Source organism: Poeciliopsis prolifica, unplaced genomic scaffold (genome assembly GCF_027474105.1).
Source record: "Poeciliopsis prolifica strain line A6 unplaced genomic scaffold, Auburn_PproV2 SCAFFOLD008, whole genome shotgun sequence".
NCBI lineage: Eukaryota > Metazoa > Chordata > Actinopteri > Cyprinodontiformes > Poeciliidae > Poeciliopsis > Poeciliopsis prolifica.
In genome coordinates this window covers 10,073,970-10,101,816 of record NW_026562383.1, presented here as the reverse complement: position 1 = coordinate 10,101,816, position 27,847 = coordinate 10,073,970, and the positions used below count along the sequence as shown (strand labels likewise).

At 38.8% G+C, this 27,847-nt stretch overlaps 3 protein-coding genes and 1 pseudogene across 5 annotated transcripts; 3 read left to right on the top strand and 1 right to left on the bottom strand.

Annotated features, from left to right (window-relative positions):
• Positions 1-29: 29 nt before the first annotated feature.
• Positions 30-6,309, top strand: LOC129361983 (calcium-binding mitochondrial carrier protein SCaMC-1-like; annotated as a pseudogene).
• A 2,999-nt stretch (positions 6,310-9,308) lies between these two features.
• prkab2 (protein kinase, AMP-activated, beta 2 non-catalytic subunit) lies at positions 9,309-17,420 on the top strand. 2 transcript variants are annotated; one of them, XM_055033582.1, is made up of 8 exons: positions 9,309-9,452; positions 11,730-11,909; positions 12,032-12,189; positions 12,358-12,451; positions 14,226-14,340; positions 14,463-14,596; positions 14,690-14,758; positions 15,400-17,420. In XM_055033582.1, the coding sequence occupies exons 2-8, from the start codon at positions 11,754-11,756 to the stop codon at positions 15,475-15,477; spliced, it is 804 nt and encodes a 267-aa protein (XP_054889557.1). In that variant the 5' UTR covers positions 9,309-9,452; positions 11,730-11,753; the 3' UTR covers positions 15,478-17,420. The 2 variants fall into 2 exon arrangements, with proteins under 2 accessions (XP_054889557.1, XP_054889558.1); XM_055033583.1 differs by having other exon boundaries at positions 9,309-9,500.
• Positions 17,421-18,025: 605 nt separating this feature from the next.
• On the top strand, positions 18,026-25,179 carry dnai7 (dynein axonemal intermediate chain 7). 2 transcript variants are annotated; one of them, XM_055033751.1, is made up of 16 exons: positions 18,026-18,072; positions 18,824-18,841; positions 19,003-19,057; positions 19,545-19,633; positions 19,783-19,887; positions 20,077-20,214; positions 20,464-20,598; positions 20,696-20,799; positions 20,884-21,079; positions 21,694-21,862; positions 22,007-22,200; positions 22,287-22,467; positions 22,723-22,937; positions 23,142-23,300; positions 23,667-23,780; positions 24,627-25,179. In XM_055033751.1, exons 1-16 carry the CDS (start codon positions 18,070-18,072, stop codon positions 24,900-24,902), a joined length of 2,151 nt encoding a protein of 716 aa, XP_054889726.1. In that variant the 5' UTR covers positions 18,026-18,069; the 3' UTR covers positions 24,903-25,179. The 2 variants fall into 2 exon arrangements, with proteins under 2 accessions (XP_054889726.1, XP_054889727.1); XM_055033752.1 differs by lacking the exon at positions 18,026-18,072 and having other exon boundaries at positions 18,829-18,861.
• Positions 25,180-25,448: 269 nt separating this feature from the next.
• Positions 25,449-27,600, bottom strand: LOC129362298 (LYR motif-containing protein 5A-like). The gene is made up of 3 exons (XM_055033753.1): positions 27,509-27,600; positions 27,336-27,409; positions 25,449-26,320 (listed from the first exon to the last, which is right to left on the bottom strand). Exons 2-3 carry the CDS (start codon positions 27,378-27,380, stop codon positions 26,108-26,110), a joined length of 258 nt encoding a protein of 85 aa, XP_054889728.1. The 5' UTR covers positions 27,381-27,409; positions 27,509-27,600; the 3' UTR covers positions 25,449-26,107.
• Between the last annotated feature and the right edge of the window lie 247 nt (positions 27,601-27,847).

The window sequence follows — 27,847 nt, the reverse complement described above, 5'->3', positions numbered from 1 at the left end:
ACGTCGCACTAAAAAGCGGCGGCGAAAGATAAAAGTTCATTTAAACAATACACAGTGAACGCGGCTCATTCGGAAAGAGCTTTATTTGGCCACTTTTCAACCCATCCTTCCCGCTTTTCTCGCAGCGAGCACCGAGAAGATACGCAGCAGCAGTAGCTCCGCCCTCGGTCACTGCAGTTCCTTACAAGCGCTGGCTGCAGAGTACACCTTGGTTGGAGGCGAACTGCAAAAAAAAACCCTTGCTGTGACCAGCGAACCGTTTTTTTCCCTCTCCTTCCGTGATCGCCATCGAGGAGTTCGCGTGTGGATTATAAGTGGGATTAATGAATGATTGTCAATATGGATTAATCAGCAGATTATGGTTTGCAGGACGGACTTGCGCGTCTGCACGCTGCTTCTATAATAGCTCTGCGATGTATCAAGCGCTACGGACGTCTTTACTGTCAAGCGCCCGTTGCTGGGATGCCGACAGTGAGCGGTCCTACCAGGTTCTGTTTGATAAACTTGACACTAATAGAGATGGCAAGGTGGATGTGGCTGAGTTACGAGCGGGCCTCAAAGCGATGGGGATGTTTCGCCACGGCGCTGCACAGGTAACTCGAGGCAAGGGATCCTGTGCGCTGTAACCCAGATAAGTTTCAAGTCTTGGGGTGGATCTTTCACGAGGTTTCATTCCAGGATGGCATTTGGTGAGAGTGCGACTGACGCCGGGCCTGACTGATTCTAGATGTCTCCTCGTTTCTTCCTGTAGAAAATTGTGTCGTCGGGGGACAAAAACAAGGATGGATCTTTGGACTTCAATGAGTTCACCAAATACCTGAAGGACCATGAGATGAAACTCTTGCTGACTTTCAAGAGTCTGGACAGAAACAATGACGGTAAGCGATGGAGAGTCACTGAAAGGTGGCCGTGGCATTTGCATGATGACATGTCATGTGCTCTTTCCTTTTTAAATGTGTGCCAGGGCGCATTGATGCCACCGAGATCCAGCAGGCACTTGCAGAGTTGGGAATACATGTCAGCAGGCAGGAAGCCCAGAAAATTTTACAAAGGTTTGACCTTCTCTTCCATGCACTGCCACCTAGGTTTTTCTAAATGCAATCATGCACGCTCCCAACGTAAGCCGTTTTTCTGTTTAAAACATATCAATTGAACAAAAAGAATAAAAGGTTGTGTTTCCTCAGCATGGACATCGATGGGACCATGACGGTTGACTGGAACGAGTTCAGGGAGCACTTCCTGCTGTACCCTGCCTACAACCTGGAAGAGATCATCCGCTACTGGAAGCACTCCTCGGTAAGCCTGGAACAGAAACACTTTGTGAGGCGCGTTCTGCCCACACTCTGAGGCAACTGCAGTGGAATAAATCGCATGTCCTCCACTCCTCTTCAGTTAGATATTATGGATTTTTGTTTTCAGTTCACAATTGAGAGCAGCTCTCTATCAGGCCACCGCACCGTGTTGTGTTTCTCTCCGGGGTTGTTATTGTGCTTCTTTCTAAATTGGAGTGGTCTACTGTTTGGACTGGTTTGCTACCCATACTTCACAGAGCCTCTCTTGACTAAAATGTGCAACAGCCATGACTGCATGACAGATAGCCGCCTCTGCAACACTCTTTTTTTGTTTCCCAACAGATTTGCATTAAATAGCCACAGAACAATGTTTTTCTCTCTCTATCTCTTTCTCTTTTTGTTTAATGCACTTTCATGCTTCAGGGAAAACATTAGCTTTGTTTATCTAAATCAGCTTAAGCATGTCAGTCAAGGGTTCAGACAGCTCTGGTCACAAATCAAAGGACAACTCCTTCTTATTGTTCCTCCCACCTTTTCGTGAGCTGTTTCAAGTTTAAACTGCTGGAGCCGGGCGAGGTTCCTGGTGTCTCGGCTTTCTGGTTCAAACTTTACGTTCAAGGTTATGGAAATGTTGTCAGACAAGACTTAAACATAGTTGCTACACAAGTGTGAAAACAGAAAGGAGAAGTTGAGCTTGCAGATTTTTTTTTCACTCACTACATAGACAGTGTTGCCCGTCCCTTTCTTGCAAGAAACCGCTGTTAACTCAACAATTTAAAGTGCAGGCTCATTAGAGGTCATTCGTATTTATTTGTTGTCAACTACAGAACCATCTGCTTAACAAAGTTCATACATTTTTTGTAAGATTTAGGTAGAGGTCATCCCAGAGACCTTCACTTTTCCTACTCCAGTAGGAAAAGTCATCTGTGCTAAAGTATCAATTATTTGATCCAATGTGTTAGTCTAAGGTGAAAGGAAATTGTTTAGCATATCTAATGAGAGTGTATATCAGGAAGTGAAAGATACTGGAATGCTAGTAGCACTGTCTGCAGTGAGGCGAGTGAGAGGCTGACGTTTACAGCTGCCCACATAGACAAGCCGACTTCTTTCTGAAACATTTTATGGTCAGAGGAGGTAAAGTTTAACTTACATTGTCAGAGTGGGAACAAGGGTGCTTGAAGGAGACGACGTGAGTTTTGAAACTTCAGTACACGGTAGAATAATGCTGAGGACTTATTTTTCTTCCAGTTGTACTGTTGAGTTTTGTAATTGTATAGAATAATAAAGAACTTGGTGTACCCCTAAATTCTCCAAATTTACCTCAAATGAACAGCTACATGACAAAATCCCAGACATAGTCGGACGTTCAAACAGAACTGTAAGACGGGTTTTGGAACTGAAATGGAGAACTGGAGAAAATACACAAGAAATTCAAACTTTAGTACTCAATTCTTGTTTTTAAATGTCTTTGAAGGTGTTTTTTTTTCCTGATCATGCCTGTGTGAACAAAAGAACTGTTGTTGAGTGTCTCACCTTCTGACTTGCACTATATAAACTGCATAAACAGTTCTTGTTAAATCTTGTTAAAATGTGCTTTAACAAGATTGTCTGTAATGGCTGACATAAACCAAATCGGTCGATGTGTAATTTTGATCAACAGTATTGTGGAAAATGCTTGTTCAACCTCTAGGTGCTGGACATTGGTGACAGTCTGTCCATCCCGGATGAGTTCACAGAGGAAGAGAAGCGGTCAGACGAGTGGTGGAAACAGCTGGTTGCAGGTGCGGTGGCAGGTGCCGTTTCTCGGACGGGTACAGCCCCTCTGGACAGACTCAAGGTCTTCATGCAGGTTAGCAATGCTAAGTCCAGAGGCTGATCGAACAGTAGATGTGCTGCTGCGAAACTAGTTAGCTAAATGTGTGTATTTACGCTGCAGGTTCACTCGTCCACAGCTAACAAGATAAGCCTGATTGGAGGGTTCAGACAGATGATTGTGGAAGGAGGTCTGACATCACTTTGGAGAGGAAATGGGATCAACGTTTTAAAGATTGCGCCCGAGACTGCAATCAAATTCATGGCATACGAACAAGTTCAGACCCACATCTTAAAACATATCTGTAACTATATTTATAAATACATATGACATTTAGTGGTTACGTCGGCTTTTGTCTTTTTTTTCTGTTGCAGTATAAGAAGTTGTTAACTTCAGAGGGAACGAAGATAGAAACTCATAAGAGGTTCATGGCGGGGTCCATGGCAGGGGCCACAGCACAAACAGCCATTTACCCAATGGAGGTATGAGCCACTGCTTTGTCAGACCGCCATTCAAGATCTTTCACTCTTTAGTTGATTTATTCCACTTCTTCTGCTTTTTGTTAAGGTTTTAAAGACTCGGTTGACCTTGAGGAAAACTGGCCAGTATGCAGGAATGTTTGACTGTGCCAAGAAGATCCTGAGGAAAGAGGGAGTCATCGCTTTTTATAAGGGCTACATTCCAAACTTAATTGGCATCATTCCCTACGCTGGGATAGACCTCGCTGTTTATGAGGTGTGTGCTACCTCGCATGTCTAGACGGATGACAATCTGAAAAACAAAAGTCAGTTGTTTCATTTTTGTGCTGCAAGTTAAGCATTTTTGTCCTCCCATGTCTTAGACTTTGAAGAACACTTGGTTGTCACATCACACCAAAGATTCGGCCAACCCTGGAGTTCTGGTGTTGCTGGGCTGCGGGACCGTCTCCAGCACATGTGGCCAGCTCGCCAGCTATCCTCTGGCACTGATACGCACACGGATGCAGGCGCAAGGTAAACACCAGTCTGTCGTGTGATAGGGGTAAAGATGAAAATGAAAACTTGAAGACTAACAATAGTAGATTATTGTTTCTTGTAGACTCTTGTTGCATTACTTCTCAGCACTTTTATTCAACATCTGAAAAAAGTTAGAGTGGAGAGACCATATGCCATTGGCACAATTATTGGTGCCTATAACTACTTACTTTTTTAAGTGACTGAAGCATTTTTTTAATTCGTGCAAATTTTGAAATTAATAAATAATCTTTGACCTCCTTTAACCATGGGGGGAGAGGTCCATTTGTCATTGCCACTGGCCACTCAGCTGGATAATGACCCATATTTATCTTGCCACCACACAGAGTTGAACAGGATGGCATGAGAGGTAAAGAAAAGAAAAAAAAACATCCAATTCTCATTTAGCAGCAGCAAAAAGTGACCTCATTAGACTATCAAGTGTCCTTAAGATATCATTTACAAGCCAAATGACTATTTGGGATGAATGACCTTTGGCCATCTTAGGAGATTGTGCTAAAAGGAATAGTCAATGATTCCTTTTGGTTGAAAGCTTCACACTTGTGAAATCGTAGAGGAGAAAAGTGTACAAGGTCCTTCTCGCAGCCATGCATCAGATTATTAGCAGCAGCATTGCTAATAATTATTGCCATTGTGCTTTGGTGTGAGATCATTCTGCTGCGGGAAAAGGACGGATTTATTTAAAAACTTTTTAAACATCTTCACTGTAGGTGCCATTAAACGTGACCATCACTGTAATACTTTCCTGAATAAGCAAGTCGTTTACATTGGGTCAAACTTTCTTAAAGATACCCAAATATTTTATGCAAACGTCAAACAAAAGAGCTGCACTAGGGACGTGCAGCCATTTTGTGTTCAGGAAATAGATAGATTAAACTGAACAATTTTTAGTTGTTTTTTGTTTTGTTTTGTTTGTTTTTATTAATGTAGGATAGTAAAAAAAAATGTTTTCAACCTGAAAACTATCAGTTTAATTTGTTACACAATGATACTCTGGCTAGCTTAATGGCACAAACAAACTATTCAACATTGTAAAGCTTACACAGACCCTTGTCTTCATTGGCATATGACTTGTTTTATCTTTACTTAACCAAAATCTTTTCCAGTGTAAACTCACTATCTGAAAACATTCTTTTACTGTCTGTTTATTTTTTGTATGATTCCCAGTAAAGCCAGTTTTCTCTTAAATATGACAGATTATTACTGACGATTGAAACCAAATCTCTTGCTTTTTAAGCAAACTACTAAATAAAAGATTAGAAGTACAGCACAAAATTACTTAAAATATGGTACAAAATGTACAGTTGGAATTGGTGCTTCATGGATAAGAAATATCCCATGGGAGATGGAAACCGTCACAATTTCCTCTCTCCATCTGTTTGTTTATTCCATTCTTGTAGGGAGAGGCAGAAGTAGGGTCTTCCTATCTGTCTGAGAATCCCTTATTTAAACATATGTCCCTTCATGAAAAGATTCAATGAACCGTCTTTTTGAAAACCACCTTTTACATTGTCGTAAACTCTAAAACAACTGACAATGTCATACAAGGGCTCAGCTCACCATAAACTGTTATGAACTTGCTTAGCGCACCTCCCAGTGTAACTCTCTGATAGATGACAGACAGCAGTGTTGCTCTCATTGTGTGCTTCATTTCCTTTCTTTGCAGCGTCCCTGGATGTGTCAGACCAGCCCTCCATGAGTTCTCTGCTGAGGACTATTGTCGCCAAAGATGGTTTCTTTGGCCTCTACAGGGGCATCCTGCCAAATTTCATGAAAGTCATTCCAGCTGTCAGCATTAGCTATGTGGTTTACGAGTACATGAAGACTGGCTTGGGGCTCTCAAAATGACAACTGTGAGCTGCAGAGGAAGAACACTCAGAAGTGTTTGTTAGACTTGAAAAACAAAGAACTCTCCATAACATACAGCGCATGACTTTATCAGTTCACTGGACGGAAAGCTGTTTGTATGTTTTAAGAATTGCCTGCCAGTAGTGTTTAAATCAATTGTGGTGCGCATGCTTTATTTTTAGTCTTAAGGTTGCACATTTCACATTCCCTTGCACACAGTCCACAAACAATGCTTGACAAAGACATTTCTGTAGATTAAAAAAATACCTAGTAAATGGTCTTATGTAAGAGACTTTGTTTTAGGTTTTGATGAAACAACAAAAAGAGACACAATCTGATTATTTTTAATTTATATATATATATATATATATATATATATATATATATATATATATATATATATATATATATATATATATATATATATATATATATATATATAAATTTGATTTGTGAAGAAAATATTTTCTCCAGGAAAAGTTGGATTGTATCCTAAGCTATGCTTAGACTCACAATCAGAAAAGTAACACTAAGTTTGATTAAATGTGCTCTTGTCCACACACTGGAGATCTAATTTCTCACTTTTAAGTTTAAAAACACACCTCACCTACTAAAGACATCAGCTTCAGACAAGCAGGGCTCCAACCAGCCGCTGTCAGCTAAACAGAACTAGGCCTCAAAAATCCATACCTATAAACACTGGAACTGTGTGTGCATAATGACACACTTCTCGTGCAATGTGAAATCCTGTGTATTTCATAGTTATTTACATGTGCCTTACAGCCTCTTGATGCAAACCTCGGAGATGAGTTTTTTTTTAGCTAGAACTGTATTTATGTACTGTATCTCTAAATGTTTTCAGGTATGCTTATTTATTGGACTGAGTGACAAAAACTGTCAATAGACTGAAAAACCTGTAAAGATCAAACTGTGTCTCGTGTCTCTTATTTTCAATCAGAAAAACTGTAAGCATGCACAGCAGGGATAGCTTTTTGTTATCTCAGAGAGCTAAAATATGAGTAGTAATTTTTTTGTTGTTGTTTTTAAAGCAAACATGACAATATTATCTCTTTATGGTTTCAGGGCTTTGAGTACATCAACAGTTAGTAGTTTTGGGGTCAATCAAGAAGATTTTCCATACAAATGTTAGGTTTGCTTTTATAATAATACTGTGCTGTGATGTTGGCAGACCAAAATGAGCCAACAGCCAATTTCTGTTGGCTATCTTGAACTGAAAAAAAAAATAGTTTTAAACTGTTGACAAAGGCTGCTAAACTGAGGGTAAGAAATTAATAGTAGGTCAGTTTGGAAGATTTTGTGGACAGCTCTGGTTGCTCTCTTTAAGATGTGATTACTGTGTAACATTTTATAATTAATTTAAACAGTTTACAGTGCATTCTGTCACATTTTCATTCATTTTAATTTTATTGTTTCTTCCCTACCCCTTTACATTTCTGTGTATTAGCTATTTTTTGTAACATGACTTTAACTTAATGGAATTATAGCTTACAAGGTTTTAGTAAGAAAATGTGGGTTTTTTTTGTTTTGTTTTTTTTATTTCCCAGTCTGATAGCATTTTAAAGGGCTGCTGTTTTCACTTCCTGGACTTTTTCTTAATTGAAAAAGTCCAGGACTTTTTTTTGGTGGACTGAGTTGCAGGATTGCATATTTATTTTTTGTGGAATGTCAAAGTTGATAAAGACCAGGAGACTCTGGTTTTTATCTAAAATATTGTAAACCATTGGAAGAAAATTTTTTAACTTTGTAACAGAACAATACCAGTTGCATAAAAGCTTTATATTGCATGGAGACATGTAATTAAGAGTAAATAAATGTGATGGAATTGAAAGAGTGTTTCCCTCTGATGTGTTGTCCTCAGAGCTTTGGTCCTAGAGCTGGATGGGGTAGAAATTATGAAGCAATTGCACCTGAAAGTGGCATGTTGGCACATTTCCTGTATTATCAGACCTGATGGGTAACAAGCAGTTACTTGTGAGCCCACCAGTAAGCCACAATTACATCTTTACTGAAAATAAAAGCATGCACCAAATATCTTATCTGTTTTTACAAAACCCACTTTATTTTGTCAGTTTGAAATAGAATTTAAAATTTGAGATATTCGTTCATGACAAACACTCAACCTTCAATTATAACAATGAGTCAACAGGGCAGAATTTTCTCCTGTTGACTGCAGAAAAAACAGAAGTCACCGTTTATGGCCTTAAATTTGAAGGGTTAAAAAATCAGTTCTGTAGAGAATAGACCATTAAGGAGCTTCTCATGTTCTTTATTCATGCAATTTTATAGTTACCAAATGACACAAAGGCTTCTATAAAATACACTTGTTTGCTGCAGGTCGCACGAAGAGAAGCACTGTCTGTAATATATTCAAGTGCTTGGATGTTATTTTTCTTACACTTGTGAGCATCATATCCAGGCACATAGGTGCTTCAAAAACTGCAATAACAAAAGACGAACCAAAAAAAAAAACAACTGCTGATCTTTGAGTTGTTTAAAAGAATAGCAGGGGTTCAAAAAATTTTTTATTATTTTTTTTATACATTTTTTCTCTGACTTAAATTCACACTTTCACTTCAATGACAAAATTAAATGGAACTTCTAGAAATCTTTCAAGAGCTTTGATTTACATATGCCACCTCAAGATTATTTGTGGTTCAGCTCTGAGAACTTTTCCAGCCGAAGTATGAGGAGCAAAATATTTATTCTATGAACTTTTTCAGTAGCACTACAGGAAAAGGTATAAATCATTACTCTTCAACGTGTTCTTAATCTATTCAACTGAAACCCAAAATGTTTTTTAATGTGCTTCAAACACTGAAGATATTCCGCAGTAAGAATGTTATCTACATAGAAATTTAACGTATTTATTTTACATACAGAATCCAAACTTAATCATTTTATATACCGACGCAGAAACCCCATGTTTGTACTATGACCAATTATCAATTCTGTGGCGATTAGATACAATAATACATATCAGATGTTGTGTGCCTCCGCAATAAAATACATTTCCGTTGATGACACTATGCAAATTTCTACTTCTGAATATTTTTGTTATTTAATTAATTACCTTAAGAAAACGAAATTGATAGAAAAGATATAAATCTTACATATTGAATTATTTTTATTGATTTTATAATTTTTTTATGTTTTCTTTTATGGGAAAATGCTGTATATATATATATGTGTGTGTGTGTAGCATCCTATCTACACTTCATTCCAGTAGATGGCGGTAATGCACATCAATAAGTTGCTTGCCAACCGCCATAAAAAAAGACGAAGAAGAAGACGACGCTACATGCTTTCTCGGTCCTGATTGGTTAACCACAGGCTCCGTTTTGTCTTGCGCGCTAGACGTAGTTGGGGCACCGCTCCGCTTCGCTGCAGTTGTGGATGGAGGGTTGACCGGAGCAGAAGAGGGGCACACATTCCTCCTGCAGTACAGAAGAGCAGCGGCTGGTGTCGGTGAGTGTCTGACTTCTACCTGGCGGACTGCTGGTTCTCATAGTCACTGTGAGTTTTCTTCTGTCCGCGCTGGTAAACAAGATGTCTGTGCGTTGCCTGCTGACGGTTAGCTAGCTGACTTTGACTACAGCTAAAAATATTCTGTCGGAGTGAGCTGAGGAGGCGGGAGGGCACAGCTGAACATCCAGCAGGGAGACTCCGCCGGCTGCCAAGATGGGAGGCTTTCTTTCAAGTTTTTGATCTAGTTCGGGGAATTTAATCTCTTGATCTTGCATCTGTAGGGTTTGAGTGGCGGTGCTGTGTGGGAGATCTTATCTGATCCCACAACGATTCGTTGTGGGATCTGCTCAAACGAGTCCAAGTTCACAGACACAGCAAACAGGCTGTGAGCCACGGTAACCCGCCTTTATCTGTCTGGACTCTCTGTAAGTCCTTTAACCTTTCTGCAAAGCCCTTAAGCCTTTACTCTGCCAACTGTTGATGGGCATAAGATGTGTCTGTATTTCCTTTATTTCCGCAAGTAAAGCATATCTGTCAGTGTACTGATGCGACCTGGGCGCTGAGGGAAGCTGTCTCTGCTTATCAGATACTGCTGCCATCGCATTATTTTGAGAATACCAGCAGGGCTGTGAACTGGCAGACTCCGGGTGTGATATCATGTTTGGTATCTAGCTATCTGTCTGTCAGTGTCATGTTTCAAGCTTTCACAATGAGCTGACTGTCTACTGACAAAGATAAGAAAGAACATGACACCCTCGTAGTTTGAGATTGCTTCTTAGCAAGTTACAAAACTTACTTATTCACAGTTTCCTGTTTCCCACTGTGACCATCACAAATGTGAATGATTTTATTTGGATTTATTGAGTCAAACACCAAAGCAGCGCATAACTACAAAAGTAGTGGAAAATAAAAAAGTGTGAAAGTACACAAAGTGTTAATCATTTGTTAAATGACCTTTCACTGTGATTAAAGCTGCAAGTGTTTAGTGGTCTCTACCAGATTTGGACATTTGGAGTCTGACACTTTGCCCATTCTTGTTAGAATCAAGTTATTTAGATTGACTTGATAGTGCAACTTTGTTGTTTTATGTTTCATATGTAAAAAGACTGAATATGACATCTGACTATTAACACAGCGTGTTTGTGTTAATGCTGTCAAACTGTGAAACCTTTTTTTTTTTTTCTCAAGGTCATCATTTGTTGATGTCTTTTATGGTCCTATGGCTGTTCATAATCTCTGATTGTTGACTTTTCCACTACACAGAGAATGACCTCTATTATACGCCGTGACAGCAAAACCATAGATCTGTCTGTGCAGAATAAGACTGCATAACTAACAGCTTGATCATTCCCACAAAAAGCTTTATGTGGCGAGTGAAAAGTCTGGAATGTTTTCAAAGGCAAAAATCAAACCCTGCAGCATATTGGCTCATAGAATAAAACCTTGAGAGGCTGAAGTGGATGACTAATGTGGTATTAGAGCTTTTGTGCTCCTTGAGAGATAGTTGAAGGGACTAATTACAGCACTCACCTGCTTTTTAATTTAACTGCAACAAGTCCTGATTGCTTCCTTTTTTCTTTGTAATCTCGCATTTTTGTGATAACTTTAAGAAATGTATCCTATCGTTTTCTTCTTAGACAATATGAAATGAAGTCATAAGACATGGATGTATTGATACCACGAGACCATAACTTGGTACCATAAGATAATTTAAATGTTTTATCTCATTCATCTCAGAATAGTAATAGTCCAGCCTGACTGAAAATCTAATTATGCAACTAATGATTATTTTAGAAACTGATTTTTCTGACAGTTTTTTGGGATAAAGAAAATAGTCACATTCTACAAATTTTTTTATTTAACCACTCAAACCTTTTTGATACAATATTACAAATGCATTCAAATATGAAAAATAAAATAAATAATTCAGTTCTTCTTTTGTAACTAAAAAAATACACATTTTATTTTCTAAAAAACTGTAACACAGCATTCCTTCAGTGGATTTGAACCGGCTGAATATAAAGATTTGAAATTCAAAATGACTTACTTCTCTGAATGTTTTTTTTTTTGTTGCAGCAAGTGGAGGGTTTTTGAGTCCATATACTCAAGTTAGCGATTAATTGATTAAATAACTTAGTTGATTATTTCATTTATTGATTTATCACGATTGATCTGATTTATTGTTTCAACCTTAGATATAGTTTTCCAGCCGCTCCATTTAGTTTCTTAATTTAATGCTGCGGATTCCTACTAAAATAAATAGTCTTGCTTCTCCAGTGGCACGCTGAGTAGTGAGGCACCATGGGTAACACAAGTGACCGAGTGTCTGGAGATCGCCATGGGAAAGCCCATCGCTCCGACAGCAGCGGCAGCCACAAGGACCAGGAGTCCAGCAGCAAGATGGTGGATAGCACAGATGACCCCAACATCTTTAACACTCATGGACCTGAATCAAAGGTATACATCTGATGATGTGGTCAGATATCTGATTTTTTTTTGTTGTTGTTTTTATTTATACATGACTCACATTTCAAACTATCTCTCACAACAACACAGCATCCAGATGTGTTTGTTTTTAGTCTTCAGGAGACAAAGAATTCACTCCCGATCTGGATGACCTGGTTAAAACCGGTCCTCAAGCTCGACCCACTGTTATTCGCTGGGCCGGCGGGGGTAAAGAAGTCTATATAGCTGGTTCCTTCAATAACTGGAGCAACAAGATACCCCTAAATAAGAGGTGAAGAGGATTAATTGGCTCTAGTTGTCTCACTTTGTTTTATTGGAATCAATCTTGGGGTGACATTTAGCATCAGTGCCATATATAGATTTTATTCACCCAAGTAGAAACTCTGGCATAGCACTGATGTTCCTATTTTTTTTTCCCTTTTCTTTTCTGTCTTTAAAGCCACAATGACTTTGTAGCCATTCTGGACCTGCCTGAAGGAGAGCACCAGTACAAGTTTTTTGTAGATGGACAGTGGCTCCATGATCCCTCTGAGGTACAACAGCCTTGCTGTTTGTGCTCATGTCCTTTCAACAAACTTGCACATTTATTCTGCAGGTTTTCAGTTTGTTATCAGACCTATTGGCTCACTTTGTATTTTAAAACTGATCAGAAATATGAACCTGGGGGAGGGAGGGAGAGCTTCAAATGTTCAAAGAAATAGTTTTTGCCAGCCATGAACTTCAATGAAGTAATTTCAGATTAAAGGCGATTGCAATGACTTGTTTGCATGGAGTAAGGAAGGAAGTGAATTAATGTTATTTTCTTTATTTTATGAGGTGATCAGATGACTGTTCTTTTTGGATGTTTTTGTAATCCTCTTTTTACTCATTTGTGTCCACAAGATAACGACACAGAAACCCAAAACATGGCTCCACCACATTTTCAGGAAATGCTTAAAATGAAATACAAAGAAATGATTTTTTATTGCATTAGAACCCAGTTATGAGTGAGACTAAACATTGCTTATTTAGGCTCATATTTGATGGTCCACTAACTTCTGTTCTAATGAGATGAGAAAGACAAACACAGGGAGGTGTCCAGGTTTGCTGCTTCTATTTTCTTACCTCCACGTGTTTAATCGCCTAACACTGCCACCGGCTCCAGCAGGACAAGGCTCTTTGTGTTGATAAATAGGAATGTGAAATTAAACCCTGAGCACAGTGTGCACCATAGTTGAGGTGAGGACAGGTGGATATTTGGCAGCACTCTTTGTGATGCGTCGAACATACAATAATAGTGAAAGAGTGATGACAGAAATGTATGTGATCCTATTTTAGAAAGACTTTCAGGTTGATTAATTCTTGCTTATATTTTATTAGAAGATGGGATGATAAAACCCATAGCATCACAGGTCCTCCATTCTACCCAGCAGTAGGGCGGGGGAATTTTTATTCATAAATTGATCCTTGGCTTCACACCATCACACACACTTGTGGAGGTTTTCTGTTAAAAGGTTCATTCTTACTTCCTTCCCACAAAACTGTCAAAACTTTGTTGTTTAAAGAAAATTATACATTTGTATTTGTGCTGGATAGATTTTTTTTTATATTATGCCCTGAAAATAATCATTTGTGATGTAGATAATGAGTTGAATTTAGGTCTAATAGTTTTTTTTTTTTTTTGTCACAGCTCCAGTTGTTTTAAATTTTTTAATCAGTACTCTGACTGTGGATGTATACAGATTTAGACGAGTGACTTAATTTCTCACGGCCTATCCCCAAATTGAGAATCAACACAGATCCTATTTGAATGGCATGTTCTCTCTTCTTTCCCATATTGAAGAGGGGCTAAGAGACCTTTTGTCTTGTCATATCAGGGAAACTGGAAGTTAACATTTACTAATTAGACGCTGGGACTGACGCAGGATTACATAATAAAGTATTGCCTCAGTTACATTTGATGTAATGGGACGTGTAGATGTTTCCTTTAGTTTGGCACTGATCTAGTGTAAACAATTTTTTTTAATAGTTTAGTTAAAAGATTTCCTAGGTTAGATATTGCTTTTGCAATAAAAAGGTGTATTTAAGATTTTGTGCGTTTCTCCTTCTGATTATTCTGTACTGCTCCATTGAGCTCACAGTATGTAATCTAATTACTCACTGAGCCTCTACAAACTGACCACAGGATATTGGTTTACCACATGAACTTGCTGCTTTGCATGCACTTACGATTCTGGCTCTCTGGCGCGACTTAGTTCTGCTGTCTGGATCTGTTTAGCTTTGAAATGGCGTAGCTTAAACACTGCCTGTTTACGATCTGCTTTGCAGCCCGTGGTAACAAGCCAACTGGGCACCATCAACAACCTGATAACTGTGAAGAAGTCGGACTTTGAGGTGTTTGACGCCCTGCAGGTTGACTCTCTGGAGTGCTCCGACACTTCAGGTTAGCCTGCTCTCAGTCAGTCGCTTCCTCTTACACTGTTTTTAATTGTCTCAAGCACAGGTAACAAGCAGATATAAGTATTCTATTTTCTTTATTTTAATGTTTGTGTTGTATCTTCACAGACTTGTCGAGCTCCCCTCCAGGACCTTACGGCCAGGAACAGTACATCTTTAGACCAGAAGAGCACTTCAAAGCGCCACCCATACTCCCTCCTCACCTGCTTCAAGTTATTCTCAACAAAGACACCAACGTATCGGTCAGTGTCTTCAGTGGTCTCAGTACTCAGCCTGACCCCATTCCAGCTTCTTAACTAATGCCTTTCTTTGCCATCTTTCTTTCTCTCCATCAGTGTGATCCTGCCCTGCTGCCTGAACCCAACCATGTCATGCTTAATCACCTTTATGCTCTATCAATAAAGGTAGGTTTACTCGCAGCTAAGTTCGATATTATATGAAATACTACACTCAATGTTATTTTCTTTGATGGTGTTGCTTCAATTAAACCAGAACTGCTGATTCTCTTTTTGTTGTGACTGTTTTCAATTAAACAGAGTGGCTCGCAAAAATATTCACGTTAAAAATCCAAAAAATCAAAAACTGGTGTCAAAAAAAAAATTTGCCAAAAATGTTTTTTCTATGGAATCACATCAAAAATGTTAGAAACCATAATCCATCCATCCATTTTCTAACAGCCTTGTCCCCTGTGGGGTCGGGAGGTGTTTGTACCTATCACTAGATAACGTTCTGGGCGAGAGGCGGGGTCACCCTGGACAGGTCGCCAATCTGTTGCAGAGAAACCATAATATTTTTTTCAATAATACACTAGCTTTTCTTAGTTTATCACATAAAATCTCAATAAAACCTAACAACGATTTTTGTTATGATGTGAAAAAGAGGGTTATGAATACTACTCCATTTATGACTGGTATCTTAAAAGCAATTAGTGTCTGTGCCATTTTGTCTTGGGCACTGCTACATAAAATTCTTCAGTCGTCACTTGTTTTTTCTTGGCTTTAAGCTGATACAGTTTTCCCTTAATGTGTTTTCTCCCTGTGTGCAGGACGGAGTGATGGTCCTGAGCGCTACTCACAGATACAAGAAGAAATACGTCACCTCTTTGCTTTACAAGCCCATCTAAGCTGCCGCTCATGTGCCCTAGAGTTCTTTCTTTTGAAGAGGGAAGCATGTTTGACTCCAGCTGCTTTTGTTGACTCTTTTTTATCGCGTTTGGCCGAATCTTGCAGCGAAACACGTTTACAAGCAATTTTAGCACCGGTTGCTCTGAGTGAGACTGCATTTCTATCTACAATAGGGCTCTGTTCAAAAGTAGAAGTGTGTTTGTGTTGGGTTTCAGGGAGAGATTACCGTACTGTGGCTTTAAATCCTAATGACTACAAGTGAGACTGAACCAGTCGCAACATGTTGTGATTGTTTTTCCATCTTGGTTTGCAAAAAAAAAAATAGAAAAAAAAAAATCTTGTAATTTTGTGTGGCAGATGACCTGTGAATGATCTCTGGTGGGATGTTGGTGATGAGCTTCGGCTTCAAAACGGTTACCTTTACATGCTTTATCTGACTGTGTTACAGTTCCCTGCACTCACTGACCCCCTCCCCCCATTGCTGCATGCAGAATGAGGGACAGACCCTCTCCACTGATTTAAACTGAGTGCAATAATGTGCCATAAAAGCAGTTCAAAGAACTGGAGGCATGACTTTCTGATTTGATCAACTTTGCGGTGGAGTCTAATGAATCTCCTAAGCCGACCTGAAAACAAAGAATCGATTTCAGTTTGCCTGACGAAGTGGTTTCTGTACACTGTGTTATGAAAGTATTCATACCCTTTGAGTTTTTCTTTCACTGCAGCTACAAACCTTGATGAATTTTGGTGGGGATGTATGTGATAGACCACACCAGATCTCAGGAGCTCCTCCCAAGTTACAGAGCCTTTTTGTCTTTTAATGCGCTCCTTTCATGCACTGTTGGTTCAGATGGATGGCCATTCCTTGGGATGTTTATGTAGCTTAAGAGTGTAGGAATTTTTATTTATCGGATAACAGATTGAACAGAGCTCTGTGAGACGTGGGATGGAGTTATGTAACTGAGCTCTGCTTTAAATGTTTTCCAACTTTATCCCTTCACTAATTTCCTCCAACAAACCTTCATACTGAGATTAATCAAATAGGTCAGTTCTCAAAGCAAATGGTAATAAAGTGTTTCATTCAGGGGTTATGCTTAAAAATGTAGTTAGTAACCAAATTGGAATAACATTTATAATTTTCCTTTCAGAATTTTGCAGTACTTTGTGTTGATCTCAGATTTTTTTTTTTTTAAATCTCAATGGAGAAAAAGTTCAAGGGGTACGAATACTTTTGAAAAAAAAATTGAGTCGTAAGCCGGGAAAACTATTGTTGAATAGTCTGTGTTAAATTTCTGTTGTTGCCTTTAAGCAGATGAGATTGTGAGCACTTTACCATCCTTTGAGCAGGAGTGTTGATGTGATCGTGTAACTATGCAGCAGCACACAACTCTTGCTCTTCTGCTTCTCTGATTAAATGTACGCTTGTGTTAGATTTACTAAATAGTTCTGTTAACCAAATATGAATGTAATGTAGTTTTGTTGCATGTAGAGAAAACGTGTCAGCAGGCTGCTCTTTTTAATACCCACAGCTTGGGAGGACACATCCAGAAAGCAATCACCACATGAACTAACGGAGCTGCGATGAAGAGTCGCTGCCATAGATTTAAATGTACATTTTGTTCACTTGTGTGTTCATGAAAATATTTAAGTGTTTCTATTTTTATTTGGCGTGCTGCTCTTTGGGCTGAATTAATTGTGTGCACATATTTTAAAAAAAAGGGACTCTAGAACCCTGTGAGTGTTCACATAGCAAGCTGAAAGCATTCTGTTAATGTTGAGCCTGCCTGCGACTTTGCGTCCAAAGCATTTATTAGGCTCAGAGAACCGATGAGGCAGATTCAACAAGTGCCACAGAGTTTTAAAGCTAAAACCAAAACTTGAATATTTTTGCGGCCCTTTTGTGAATGTTGCAAATAAAGATTGGACTCTGATCCTAATCCAGTTTTCTGATGCTTTTTAATCTGCGTTTTTGTTATTTGTTTGTCATATATTTTTTGCATACATTTATCAACCAGACAAATTAAAGTTCTACTTTTTCTGCTGCTTTGAGGGGATGCTACTGGGAGATCATACAGCTTTAACAGGCGGGTAAATTTTGGATGTTGGCATATTATCAATTACATCAGTTGTTATTACTCTTGGTATTATTGACAAGATATAGTATTTTACAGATTTTTTTTCCTGTTAGTATTGAAACGTATATCCGCCTTTATGCCACACGTCAAACTAAATAAACAGTTAATTGCGAATAATTATTGTAGAAAGCCCAATGCAGCAGCAGATTTCCGTGCTTCCTGAAGAGAAGGGTGCCCGTACCAAAATGGCGACTGCGTTAACGCATCGTCCAAGCGACCGCTGCGCGTTTACGTTTGTGCATTTCAATCATCGTATTTATTTCAATGTGAGCGGACGTATGGCAATAAAAAAAAAAAAAAAAAAAAAAAAAAAAAAACTTCAAGCGGACCAGTTGTGGATATTTCAGTGCTGTTGCCCTCAGCGCGTCGCTACGTCACAAATTAAAAAGACACAACTACGCATGCTCAGCGGTTGCTGTGGTTACCTGTACACATGAGATTTGTCTTGCATTCAAAATGGTAAGTTTTGACAAGCTTTGTCTATTGAAAACGATTCATATTTCGACTGTTTTTGTCAGGACGTGTTTTACGTGACTTCCGGTGGAGTTCACATTTTTAGATGGGTCAAAAGGTCACTATTGTTTTCTCACTATTTTTTCCAAATAAAAATGCTGCCCTGCAAAAGTATTCCTGAAGGTGAAAGAAAACTCAGAGCACAACAGTTGGTCAGTCACTTCCTTTGAATCAGTTTAACAGAATTTTAAAAAAGCATCTTGATATCAGGATGCTTTTTTAAAATCCTGATAAAAAAGCAGATGACTGAATTTTTCAATAGAAAAAATTCAGTTTTTCTATCGAATTTAAAAAAAAAAAAATTTTTAAATTGTACTAAAGTAGTAATGTAGTGTCAAGTTACATAAAATACCATTAACATACAAGAAAGTTTGTAGATATGATGCAATAAAATGGAAAACTTTAAAGTTTTAACTTTTTATGTAAGGTAGACACAAACTTGTCTGTTTGTTTAAAATCTTTTTATCTTGTAGAGTGTCTCCAGACTTGGCATGAAAAAGATCTCTTAAACTAAAGTATTATCTGGAGATAATGCTGTCTTTGTCTACCTCTTTGTGTGTTCTCTGCTGTGGTTTTCTGGACCTTGGAATCTTACGTGTAAAAATGGTCTTCTTCAAATCCTGATGTCTGATGTTAAACCTTGATTTCATTTTTTTCTTGCATGTCCCTTTGTAACTTTCTTTTTCGCGAATGATAGCCACCCAAGAACAAAAAGGTATGTGCTGGAAGCACACGGTTAGTCCATTTAAGCTCACAATAAATACCTTTCACCCCTGTACTTTCTTTAATTTAACATTTTCTAACACTATCCAGTCTCTAGATAGAATAAAGCAGTTAGCTTTCTATGTTAAATATTCTCATTTTGGATGTTTCTAGAAGAAAGTCAAGATGACTAAAGCAGAGAGGTTAAAGAAGCAGCAAGAGGAAGCAGGTAATTCTTATATTATATCTTTTATAGTTACAATAAATGTAGCTTTAGTTATTGCCTTTATTATGAAGGTAGCTATTTTAAAGCATTCAACATTTTATTTTAAACCTTAACTCATAAATAAACTTCCCTGCAGTTTACAGATACTTTGAAGGGCAGAAGCAATGAGACATTTTCTACATTTATGTCCTGACACAGATCTTAAACTTAATTCATAATAGTTTTTAAAAGTCTTAGTTTTGAATTGGTAAATTCTACAGAAACTGTTTGGACTTTCCCAGGCTGTTTAGTAATCTTACAGTATGTAAACTTTGAAATTTGTAGAAAAAACTGTCATTCAAAAAACAGAAGCAGTTTTGACCTAAACAAGAAAAAGGTTTCAAAATGATTAAATTCCTAATTCTCATTATGTCATGAATGTAAAAATCTTCTTTTAATTGGCAGAGGTGACGTGACTCTTACATTTGTTTGGTGTCCTGTTGGTCTTCAGAGGCAGCCCGGCTGCAAGCTGAAAAAGAAGAACAGGAGAGACTGGAAAGAGAGAGAAAGCTGGAGGAGATACAAAAGCTCGAGGAAAAGGTAAGATCCTAGCAGAATAAACTCCAAACTTTGGTGCAATATTTCTATTCTATTCCTAATTCGCTGAAATAAGACTGGTGTTCTGCACAACTGCATGGAACTTTGATTTCTGCACACAGTGTAAAATAATGTCATACTCCTGCTGACAGGCAGAGCAGAACAGAGACTTAGAGCTTACTGAACTGCGCCATCTGCTGGAGGACAACTACTCAGCAATAACCAAATGGAAGGTTGGTGCTGCAGAAAAGGCAGAGGTAAAGTTCACAATAATAATCTGATTCTTTTCAACATTTAAATATAAAAAAGACTTACTTTTCATAGCTTGAGATTTGTTTTTAGGTATCTCTGCATATAAAGTATGCAAATTATATTGACTAAATTATTTAAGTGTGATCATTCCTGACAGTTAAGCATAGCGATTGCTGTACAATCTTTGCGCTCAGTGGGAGAGATACATGCTTTGCGATGGAGTCCCAGATGCAAAGGACCAGCGGGCGGTCAATACATTTGTCACCTTGTGGAAGGATTACTCAGACTCCGACATCGGAGAGGAGCTTGAACTATGCAACGCAGCAGTAAAGGTGTGTATCCATATCAGACACCTTTACACAGTGTTTACATTTACAGTGTTGACTCAGGGAGACCACATATTAAAAACCATGTATCATTTTCCATTCTTTTCATAATCATGCTTTACTGTGTTTGTCAATCTTCTAAAATTCCAATAAAACACATTGAAAGTTTGTGGATGTAATGTGAAAGCATGTGAAACAGTTCAAGAATGACAATGTTTTTGCAAGGCTCTGTAATAGCAGGGGTTATATTTATAGCTTATTGCAGCGCTGGATGAGCTTGTGAAAGAGGGCAAAGATCCAGAGTTGGTCCCAAAGTACTGCGATGCTCTCATGGAAGTCCAGGAGATTCTCCATGCGAAGCACCTATTCATAGCTGAGAAGCTCCTCAAGGTAGGATGAAAAATAAGCTTCATTTATGTCAGCAAATGAAGAGCCCACTATGTGGAAACTTGTTTTTCCGAATCCTTCTGTTTCGTTTTGGTCACAGGGAGCAAGCGACAACATTGACCCTGACACAAGGAACATGCAGACTGTATCCAAACATAAGAATGTGACGCTGTGTCTCTGGGCCAACCTCTTCAAAAATCCAAGGTGAGTGTGTGAATCGGTTGGGAATATTTCCATTATTTGTCTGTCACACTGACACACTCATGGGTTTGGATTTCCTGTTTTTAGCTTTACAGGTTTCGACTTCAAGGAAGCTGGCCTGAGCTTTAAGCTTCCCGGGGAGCTGGCTGTGAGCGACATCGCCGTGCGGATCCTCCACGCCCACTATGACCATCTGTCAATACTGTCCAGGCTCAGGCATCCACCTGCGAAGCCGATAGTGGAGGAGATTCCACCGCCCTTCCAGGAGCCCGAGGAAACCCAGGTTGGTCAAACAAATCAGCTCCTGCTTTAGCAATATTTTCATTTCAACTGTTTATTGTTTATTTTAATAGAGACAAGTATTTACTAAACACTAATATTTATAGCCTTAGCTAAGTTGCAATGCATGTCCCCAGATGGACTTTTAACCACATAAAGATGTGACAGTGTCGATACAGGAAGTCATCCAGTACATCATCAATCGATGAAACAAGGGATACGAGAGCAGAATGCGAGCAAAACCTTCGGGAAATGAACATGGCTGCTTCTAAACCTGATACCTCTTAAGATGCTCTTTCACCCTCAGTTTAAAGGTGTGAATGTGTTAATAGTGTCTTAATTTCATTGAGTTTAGGAAGCATACTACAAATATTAAGCTGTCCACGTAGTATGCCTTTCAGCTTTGAGTTCTTGTCCAATAAAACCTCTGCATGGCTCACAGTAGGAAGAGTGGGAGAGTTTTAAGTATTACTCATAGATTTGCTGAAACTGTTTCTTTTTACACTGCAGTGTGATTTCTGTTCTTCCTGATTTGTCAAAGCAGCGGCCATGTTCCTTCCAAAAGATGACTTTGTGACGACCCAAACCTGTTGACTTGCTTTCCTTTTCCCACTGCAGGCTGTTGATTGCACCAGTGAACTTCCCATTCCCAGTCCCCCCCCGAGTCCAATCAGTGAGCCGTCCAGAAAAAGCACCAGCCCGCCGTCTTCAGAGGAAAGCATGACACCTACACAGACAGAAGTACTCAGTGGTCAAAGTTCCAGCCTGGTTTCATGTGTTACTCCAAGTAAAGAATTAAAAAAAAAAAAAAATTGATGTAGATTAGAATTTCTAAAATGAGATCTTTTTTATTTTCTTCAGAAGTTGACAGTACTCTTTAAAACGTACGGAATTTTCCACCTTGAAATAAAAGGACCTTCTTTATCCACAGTCAAAGATCCATCTTGGCCCAGCTTGGCACAGCTGAACTATTTGAGTTCAGCTGTGCCTGAATTGGAAGAGCCAGAAAATGACCCAGAGGTTGTAAATCTGGTTCAGTACACAACCCTGGGTGGAGTTTTCTACTATGATCTCCTTCAACTCCCACCTCAGCCTATCAGGAGAAAAGGGTACACGATACTGCAGGTGATTAGAAGATGATTTTTCTGCTGAAAGCCTCAGCTCAGGTTGAATTCAGCAGATCCTGAGCGATCAGTGGTTTGTTCTTCTAGATGGTGGACGGCCTGAAGGTGTTCCCTTACCCAATAAAAAGGCCCAACAATGAGGAGTCCTCCGATGACCCATCAGAAACACCCCAAATTAAAGCGTGCTCCCCAGTTGGGGTGTCCATTGTGCTTCCTGAGTGGGTTATCTTCATGGAAATGCCACTTGTGGCTCGCTGGAATGCTGAAGGTACATGCATCAGAAACCAGCTGGACAGTAATTTTCATCCCTCTTGAACCTTTTCATACGTTACGTTACAATAATAGAATACGAGGGGAAAAGGTCCTTCTGCACAATAGTGCAATTTGTGCTGATTTGTTGCATAGAGTCCTGATCCAATGCGCTTAAGTTTTACAATATAATGGAACAAAATGTGAAAAAGTTCCAAAGGAATTAATGCTTTTTGTACTGTAAAGCCACTAATAGTGACTTCTGCACACTCAGATGCCAGCTGGCGAAAGGACGGCATCACCAACGTCTCCTACGAGGAGGAAGAAGGCAAAATCTCCTTTGAGATGGAATCGTTCCAGATCTTCGCACTGATGCACAACACCTTCGCCAACTTTCCTTTTCGGGGCTGGGAGCTGCGGCCGCTGGGCCAAAACTCAGCTATGTTTACTGTCAAGGGGGCTCTCATTGAGATCTCCATCACCATTAAGGCAAGACGCTTTATTCTGTTCACCTGCTGTTGGAGAAAATATTTAAAGATGAGTTAAATGGCTTTTATTTTGCTTTATAAGAATGTTTCTCACAAAAATTGTTCAATTTTATAACTTTATTTGCAAGATGTAAATGAAAACATAGTGAATTTTTTAAGAAGGACAAAACGTTAATAGTTTGTTTGTTATGAATTTGATGAACAGGGTAGTCAGTGTATGCTGCAACTGGCGCAGAAGAGAGGCCTCCCTGACCTTGTGGGGAAGTGGATGACCGCACCAGCTCTGCAGAAAGCCATGCTCAAGGCAGGGCTCAACATCTTTGTTAACGAGAACACGCACAAATACGTCAGCGTCTGCACAAAGGTCTGCGTCCTTTAGCAAATTCATATGATAATTTGTCAAAAAAAAGATACAGGAATGCTCTGATTTTTGTGTTTGCTATATGGGTTATGCGGGTTAGACTTCTAGAAAATGAGCAACATACTAACTGGAGAAAATTTCCATCTTGCCATGTTTTCTTTTTTTATGTTAAAATGTAAAAAAAAATGTGCCTAAAGGTCTCTTTAATGATGGACAGCATTTGATTCATACCAAAAAAAAAGTTAGACTAACACTAGATTGGGGGACCCACGACATTGAAACTGACCTAACTTGATTGTGCAAGTCAGTAAATTACATTTTGTTCTTCACGGGATCGGAAAATATTCTGCTTCTTTCTGCTCTTTTTAGAACCCACTTATAGAACAGTTTGCTTATGACCAGATGGCCCTCTCTGCATCAGCTTGTGCTTTTTCCTGGAGCAAGTGGAACGCCACATGTGGAGAGGAGAATCTGGTCCTTCTGGTATTTTTATTCACTGGAACTTTTATTTTTCTTTAGCGATGACGTAAATCAATCAATCAACTGATTTTATTATAAATAAAATTGATTATAAAAAGCAGCTCAAAGTGCTGGACATGTGCTAAGGCTGGACAATACATCAGTAATGATACATAAATTGCGAAAGAAACGGGATCATTATCTTTAGATAATACATCTGATGGAATTTTCAATATATAGAAAATTCACTGAACTCCAATCCAAAACCGCTCAGCATTCTGGGGGATGTAGGCAGAGTGAAAGGCTTTAGCTGCTCAACCTCTCACTGCCAGCTAAGCAAGTTTGGGCGGCATCTACCAACTCACTCACTGGTTACTTTGCAACAACCTGCTGAGTAACATACACAGCAGCAGTTTCATGTTTCGCCACTGTGCCTCATGACATACTGGAGTGAAAACTGCAGATAAAATGGGAAAGATTATGCCACCAGGTTGGCAATATTTCAGATATTTAAAACAAAAAAATAATCAATAATTACTTATTATTGTCCAGCCTGAACAGAAACTCATTCCTTTTCCTTCATTAATCACCAGCAACATGTCTGGTTCACTTAATTGACTTCGGTTTTAGGGTCGGGGATCAACTTGTGGAGATACTCCAAGCACAGTTAGGATATAAACACCTGCACTTTACAGTTGTGCTCTACTTTCTGGGAGCATAAAATGCTCCCAAATATATTTAGCGATTTAGCTGGTGTGTGACAAATAGTGGAAAAGTTCAAAAGCCAAGAATAGGAAAGACTATATAACCCAGTATAGTACATCTTAATTGTTCTGTTGTACTCATCTGCGTGTTCATTTTCTCTGCTAGGGCTGTGAGCATCTTAAAGTCAACCTTGTACCTGAAGACTCTTGGAATACTTACTTCATGGGTTCACAGAGGAGTAGGCAACTGGAGATCACTGAGAAAAGTGAAGCTTTTTCCACTGACCATGCAGCAGGCAGCGAGTTTCACTCCACACTCATCCACGTTCTGCAGGATAGCATGAGCCCTGATGGGATAGATTTGGTCAGAAAGTCCCATCACTGCTTCATTGACACTGTGCAAACCCTGCTTTCCTCTACTAGACCCCTGGTTTTTTCATAAACTGTGATGGACCAGGGGTCGAAAATGTGCGACTTATGATGGCTCATCTAATATCTTTAAATACAGCTATAATAACAAATGCAAGTCTCAACAGTTTGTGTGTTAAATTTCCACATTATTAACACTAAAAGTACAAGTAACATATATTTGATCTTTTTTTGCCACAACACCCTACAGAAGAATATATGTTTATGCTTTTTTTGTCAAAGGTTTCATGCTTTTTGTCATTTACTTTTTGCTCTACTATCTTTTTAGTTTTTCACATAAAATTGGAATAAAATAGATATAACTGTGGTTGTAACTTGACAGATGAATTAAAAGTCCATTAAGTCCTCAAAGCTACTTCACACTCTAAAAATAAAACAAAAATTGGAATTTCACAGCATTTGGTGTTGTAAATTGGTGTTAGGAAATCCAGACTGAATTGATGCTGCTGTATGTAACTTGTGTTTTTTAGATATTTTTTAAAACTCATCATGTTATGACTGTATATTATGAGACAGATAATTTTTTCTTAGCTGTTTTTGAATTGAAATGGGTTCAATATTTTAGCATTAAAAACATTTATTACTTGTGAATAGTCCTTTGATACAGAAAAGGACATTAACTTTTCAAGCAACTGGACCACATTCATATAAATATGTGTTAATACAGAACTGCATTACAACTCAAAGCACGTCATTATACAAAAGGCAGACATTTCAGTTTAACAATGCACTGATAACAGAGGTCACATGGCTCTTTAGTCTTAATAATTACATTCTGACCAAAACAAGAACGTGAGTTAAAAATATATATAAAGAAAGCCTGATTGCACCAAAACTTAAGCTTAACTGGAGTCCAAGGTCTAGTGCACAACCTGAACGGCTTCAGGAGAAATGATTTCTGGCCAGTGGAGACAGAGATCAGATATTCAGGCCACATTGACATACTAAGTCAAGAAGAGGCTTCATCATCTAAAGCTATGTTTGTTCAGTCTTAGATTTTAAAGTTACATACATTTTTAGTAAAAAAAAAAAAAAAAAAAAATCTGAAAAATGTAAAAAGGAGATTTTTTGAAAACCAACTTTTGGAGTTTCCTGCAGAGGACATTCAGATATTTACTTAGTAGGGCTTATTTAACAATGTGAAGAAAACAGTAATTGCATTGCAGCTCATCTCTCCTCGTCCCCACGTCTCTTTTGTATGAAAAATATAGTTTATTGTCATTCCTCGGGGTCATAGTAGCGCTTCTTCATGGCCCGATATTTTCTGAGGAAATAAAGGGCCTCCAGCTCTTTGATGACATGGTTTCCTCTGGCAACCATCTGTTTGATTTTCTCAGGGTCAGTCTCATCTTTGTTCTTCATAAACGCATGCTTTAGTCGTTCTCTGAAATAAGCTGCTCCTTTTGGGTACTCACGGCCAAGATACAGCAGCTGGAAAATGAGAACAAAACGTCAAATGAGATGTTTTACTTCAGAGCGTTTCGTTCTTTTTGACCAAACCGAAGGTAAGTATGGAGCTATGGTTCTGTGAACTCCCAGGTCATCATTCGGTCTGTTCAATAGCTGCATTCATGTAGTCTGGGGGCAAAATTTGAGCAAGGAAGGTGCTACTTGGCAATTGAATCACCCTTGATCTAACAACCTTCTGTAGGACCAACAACCAGAGGAGGAAGCAACAACACATTAGGCTGAACAAAATGAATGAGTGTGTAGTCAGCAAAACCTGGACACTGGAGCAAAATCTACAACAAACAAAGACAGGCAGGGTAATTTGTCAACCACAGTTGCAACGCGTGGTCCGGGAGTCACACTACTTTTTTGGGGTATTTTCTGAGACTGCTCAACTGTTTGCTCTGGCCTCGGATTTCAAAATATAGTTCATGAGTGAATGATATAGATCATTATTACAGCTTAAAAGAAAATGCATAGGATTAAATCAAACATGAAACTTCATTTTGAAGATGAGCTTGATTTCAAGAAAGATAATACCAATCTGGAAATAGTTCCTTTACACACATTTGAGATGGAAGAAGAAGAAGACGCCAAATATAGACAGAAACTGGTAAAAAAGGAGAACTGACTTGGTTTTGATCAAAGTGTTGGTTGCAGATTTCACATTCACTTTGACAAATAAAAGTTCATTCAAGACTCCTTCCTTTTATTGGTCAGTTTCACCTTAAAAGCCTCCTAATAGTTTCGTGGTTTATATTAAGTTTGCTCTTTTATCAAGGGAAAACATATTTTAACGTGAATAATTTTCACACACCACATTATGATGTAGGCCAAGTCACTATATAGGCAAGTTTACATCTCAAAACACCTAATTCAGAGATCATTTCCAAGTAAATCCTAAGAAATGCAAGACATTCAAATATGAAACATGTTTGTGTGTCTAATTGTCTCCACGACAACCACCAGCAGTCAGAAATGAATAAACAGAACTTACGGTTTTGTACAGTTTGATAACTTCACCCTTTAAAGGGTTTGCCATGTCGCAAACAGACGTGGCCGGTCGCGTCTCTGGAATCAAAGAAAGAAACGGTGGAAGTGTTGAGGGGAAACAAACAGCAGCTTGTAAGTAGCGCATTAAATCTCAGAGGCTGTCTGATTCATACTGACATGTGAACGTCTTAAAACGGAGCAGCTTGAACGAGCGCGGATCTTCTGTTCTCCTCTTCCACCTTGTCCGCGTTCACGCTTTGCTCACTGCCGTGTGGCGTAACGTAGTGTCGAAAATCAAAACATGCAAGTACGCATGCGCACCAGTCGCTGTTGCCGTAATCCTGTCGTGCCGCGCCTGCTTGTTTGCCTCTTCGACAAAACTTACGGCTGCGCAGTTGGTTGGTGAAATAGTACAATTTCAGTTTAATTTTTCTCGTAAAAATGAACAATACAAATTAAAAATTAATTACTTTTGAAAAGACTTGGTTTACTTTATTTTACAGTGGGCGTTACATT

Excerpts from the sequence above, each read along its gene's own strand:
- prkab2 (XM_055033582.1), top strand. The coding sequence starts at position 11,754 with ATGGGTAACACAAGTGACCGAGTGTCTGGAGATCGCCATGGGAAAGCC. Across the intron at positions 12,190-12,357 it reads AAGATACCCCTAAATAAGAG|CCACAATGACTTTGTAGCCA; the intron begins GTGAAGAGGATT and ends CTGTCTTTAAAG. Across the intron at positions 12,452-14,225 it reads GGCTCCATGATCCCTCTGAG|CCCGTGGTAACAAGCCAACT; the intron begins GTACAACAGCCT and ends TCTGCTTTGCAG.
- dnai7 (XM_055033751.1), top strand. Across the intron at positions 19,634-19,782 it reads TACAAAAGCTCGAGGAAAAG|GCAGAGCAGAACAGAGACTT; the intron begins GTAAGATCCTAG and ends TCCTGCTGACAG. Across the intron at positions 23,301-23,666 it reads ACGTCAGCGTCTGCACAAAG|AACCCACTTATAGAACAGTT; the intron begins GTCTGCGTCCTT and ends TGCTCTTTTTAG.
- LOC129362298 (XM_055033753.1), bottom strand. The coding sequence starts at position 27,380 with ATGGCAAACCCTTTAAAGGGTGAAGTTATCAAACTGTACAAAACC. Across the intron at positions 26,321-27,335 it reads TTATCAAACTGTACAAAACC|CTGCTGTATCTTGGCCGTGA; the intron begins GTAAGTTCTGTT and ends CTCATTTTCCAG.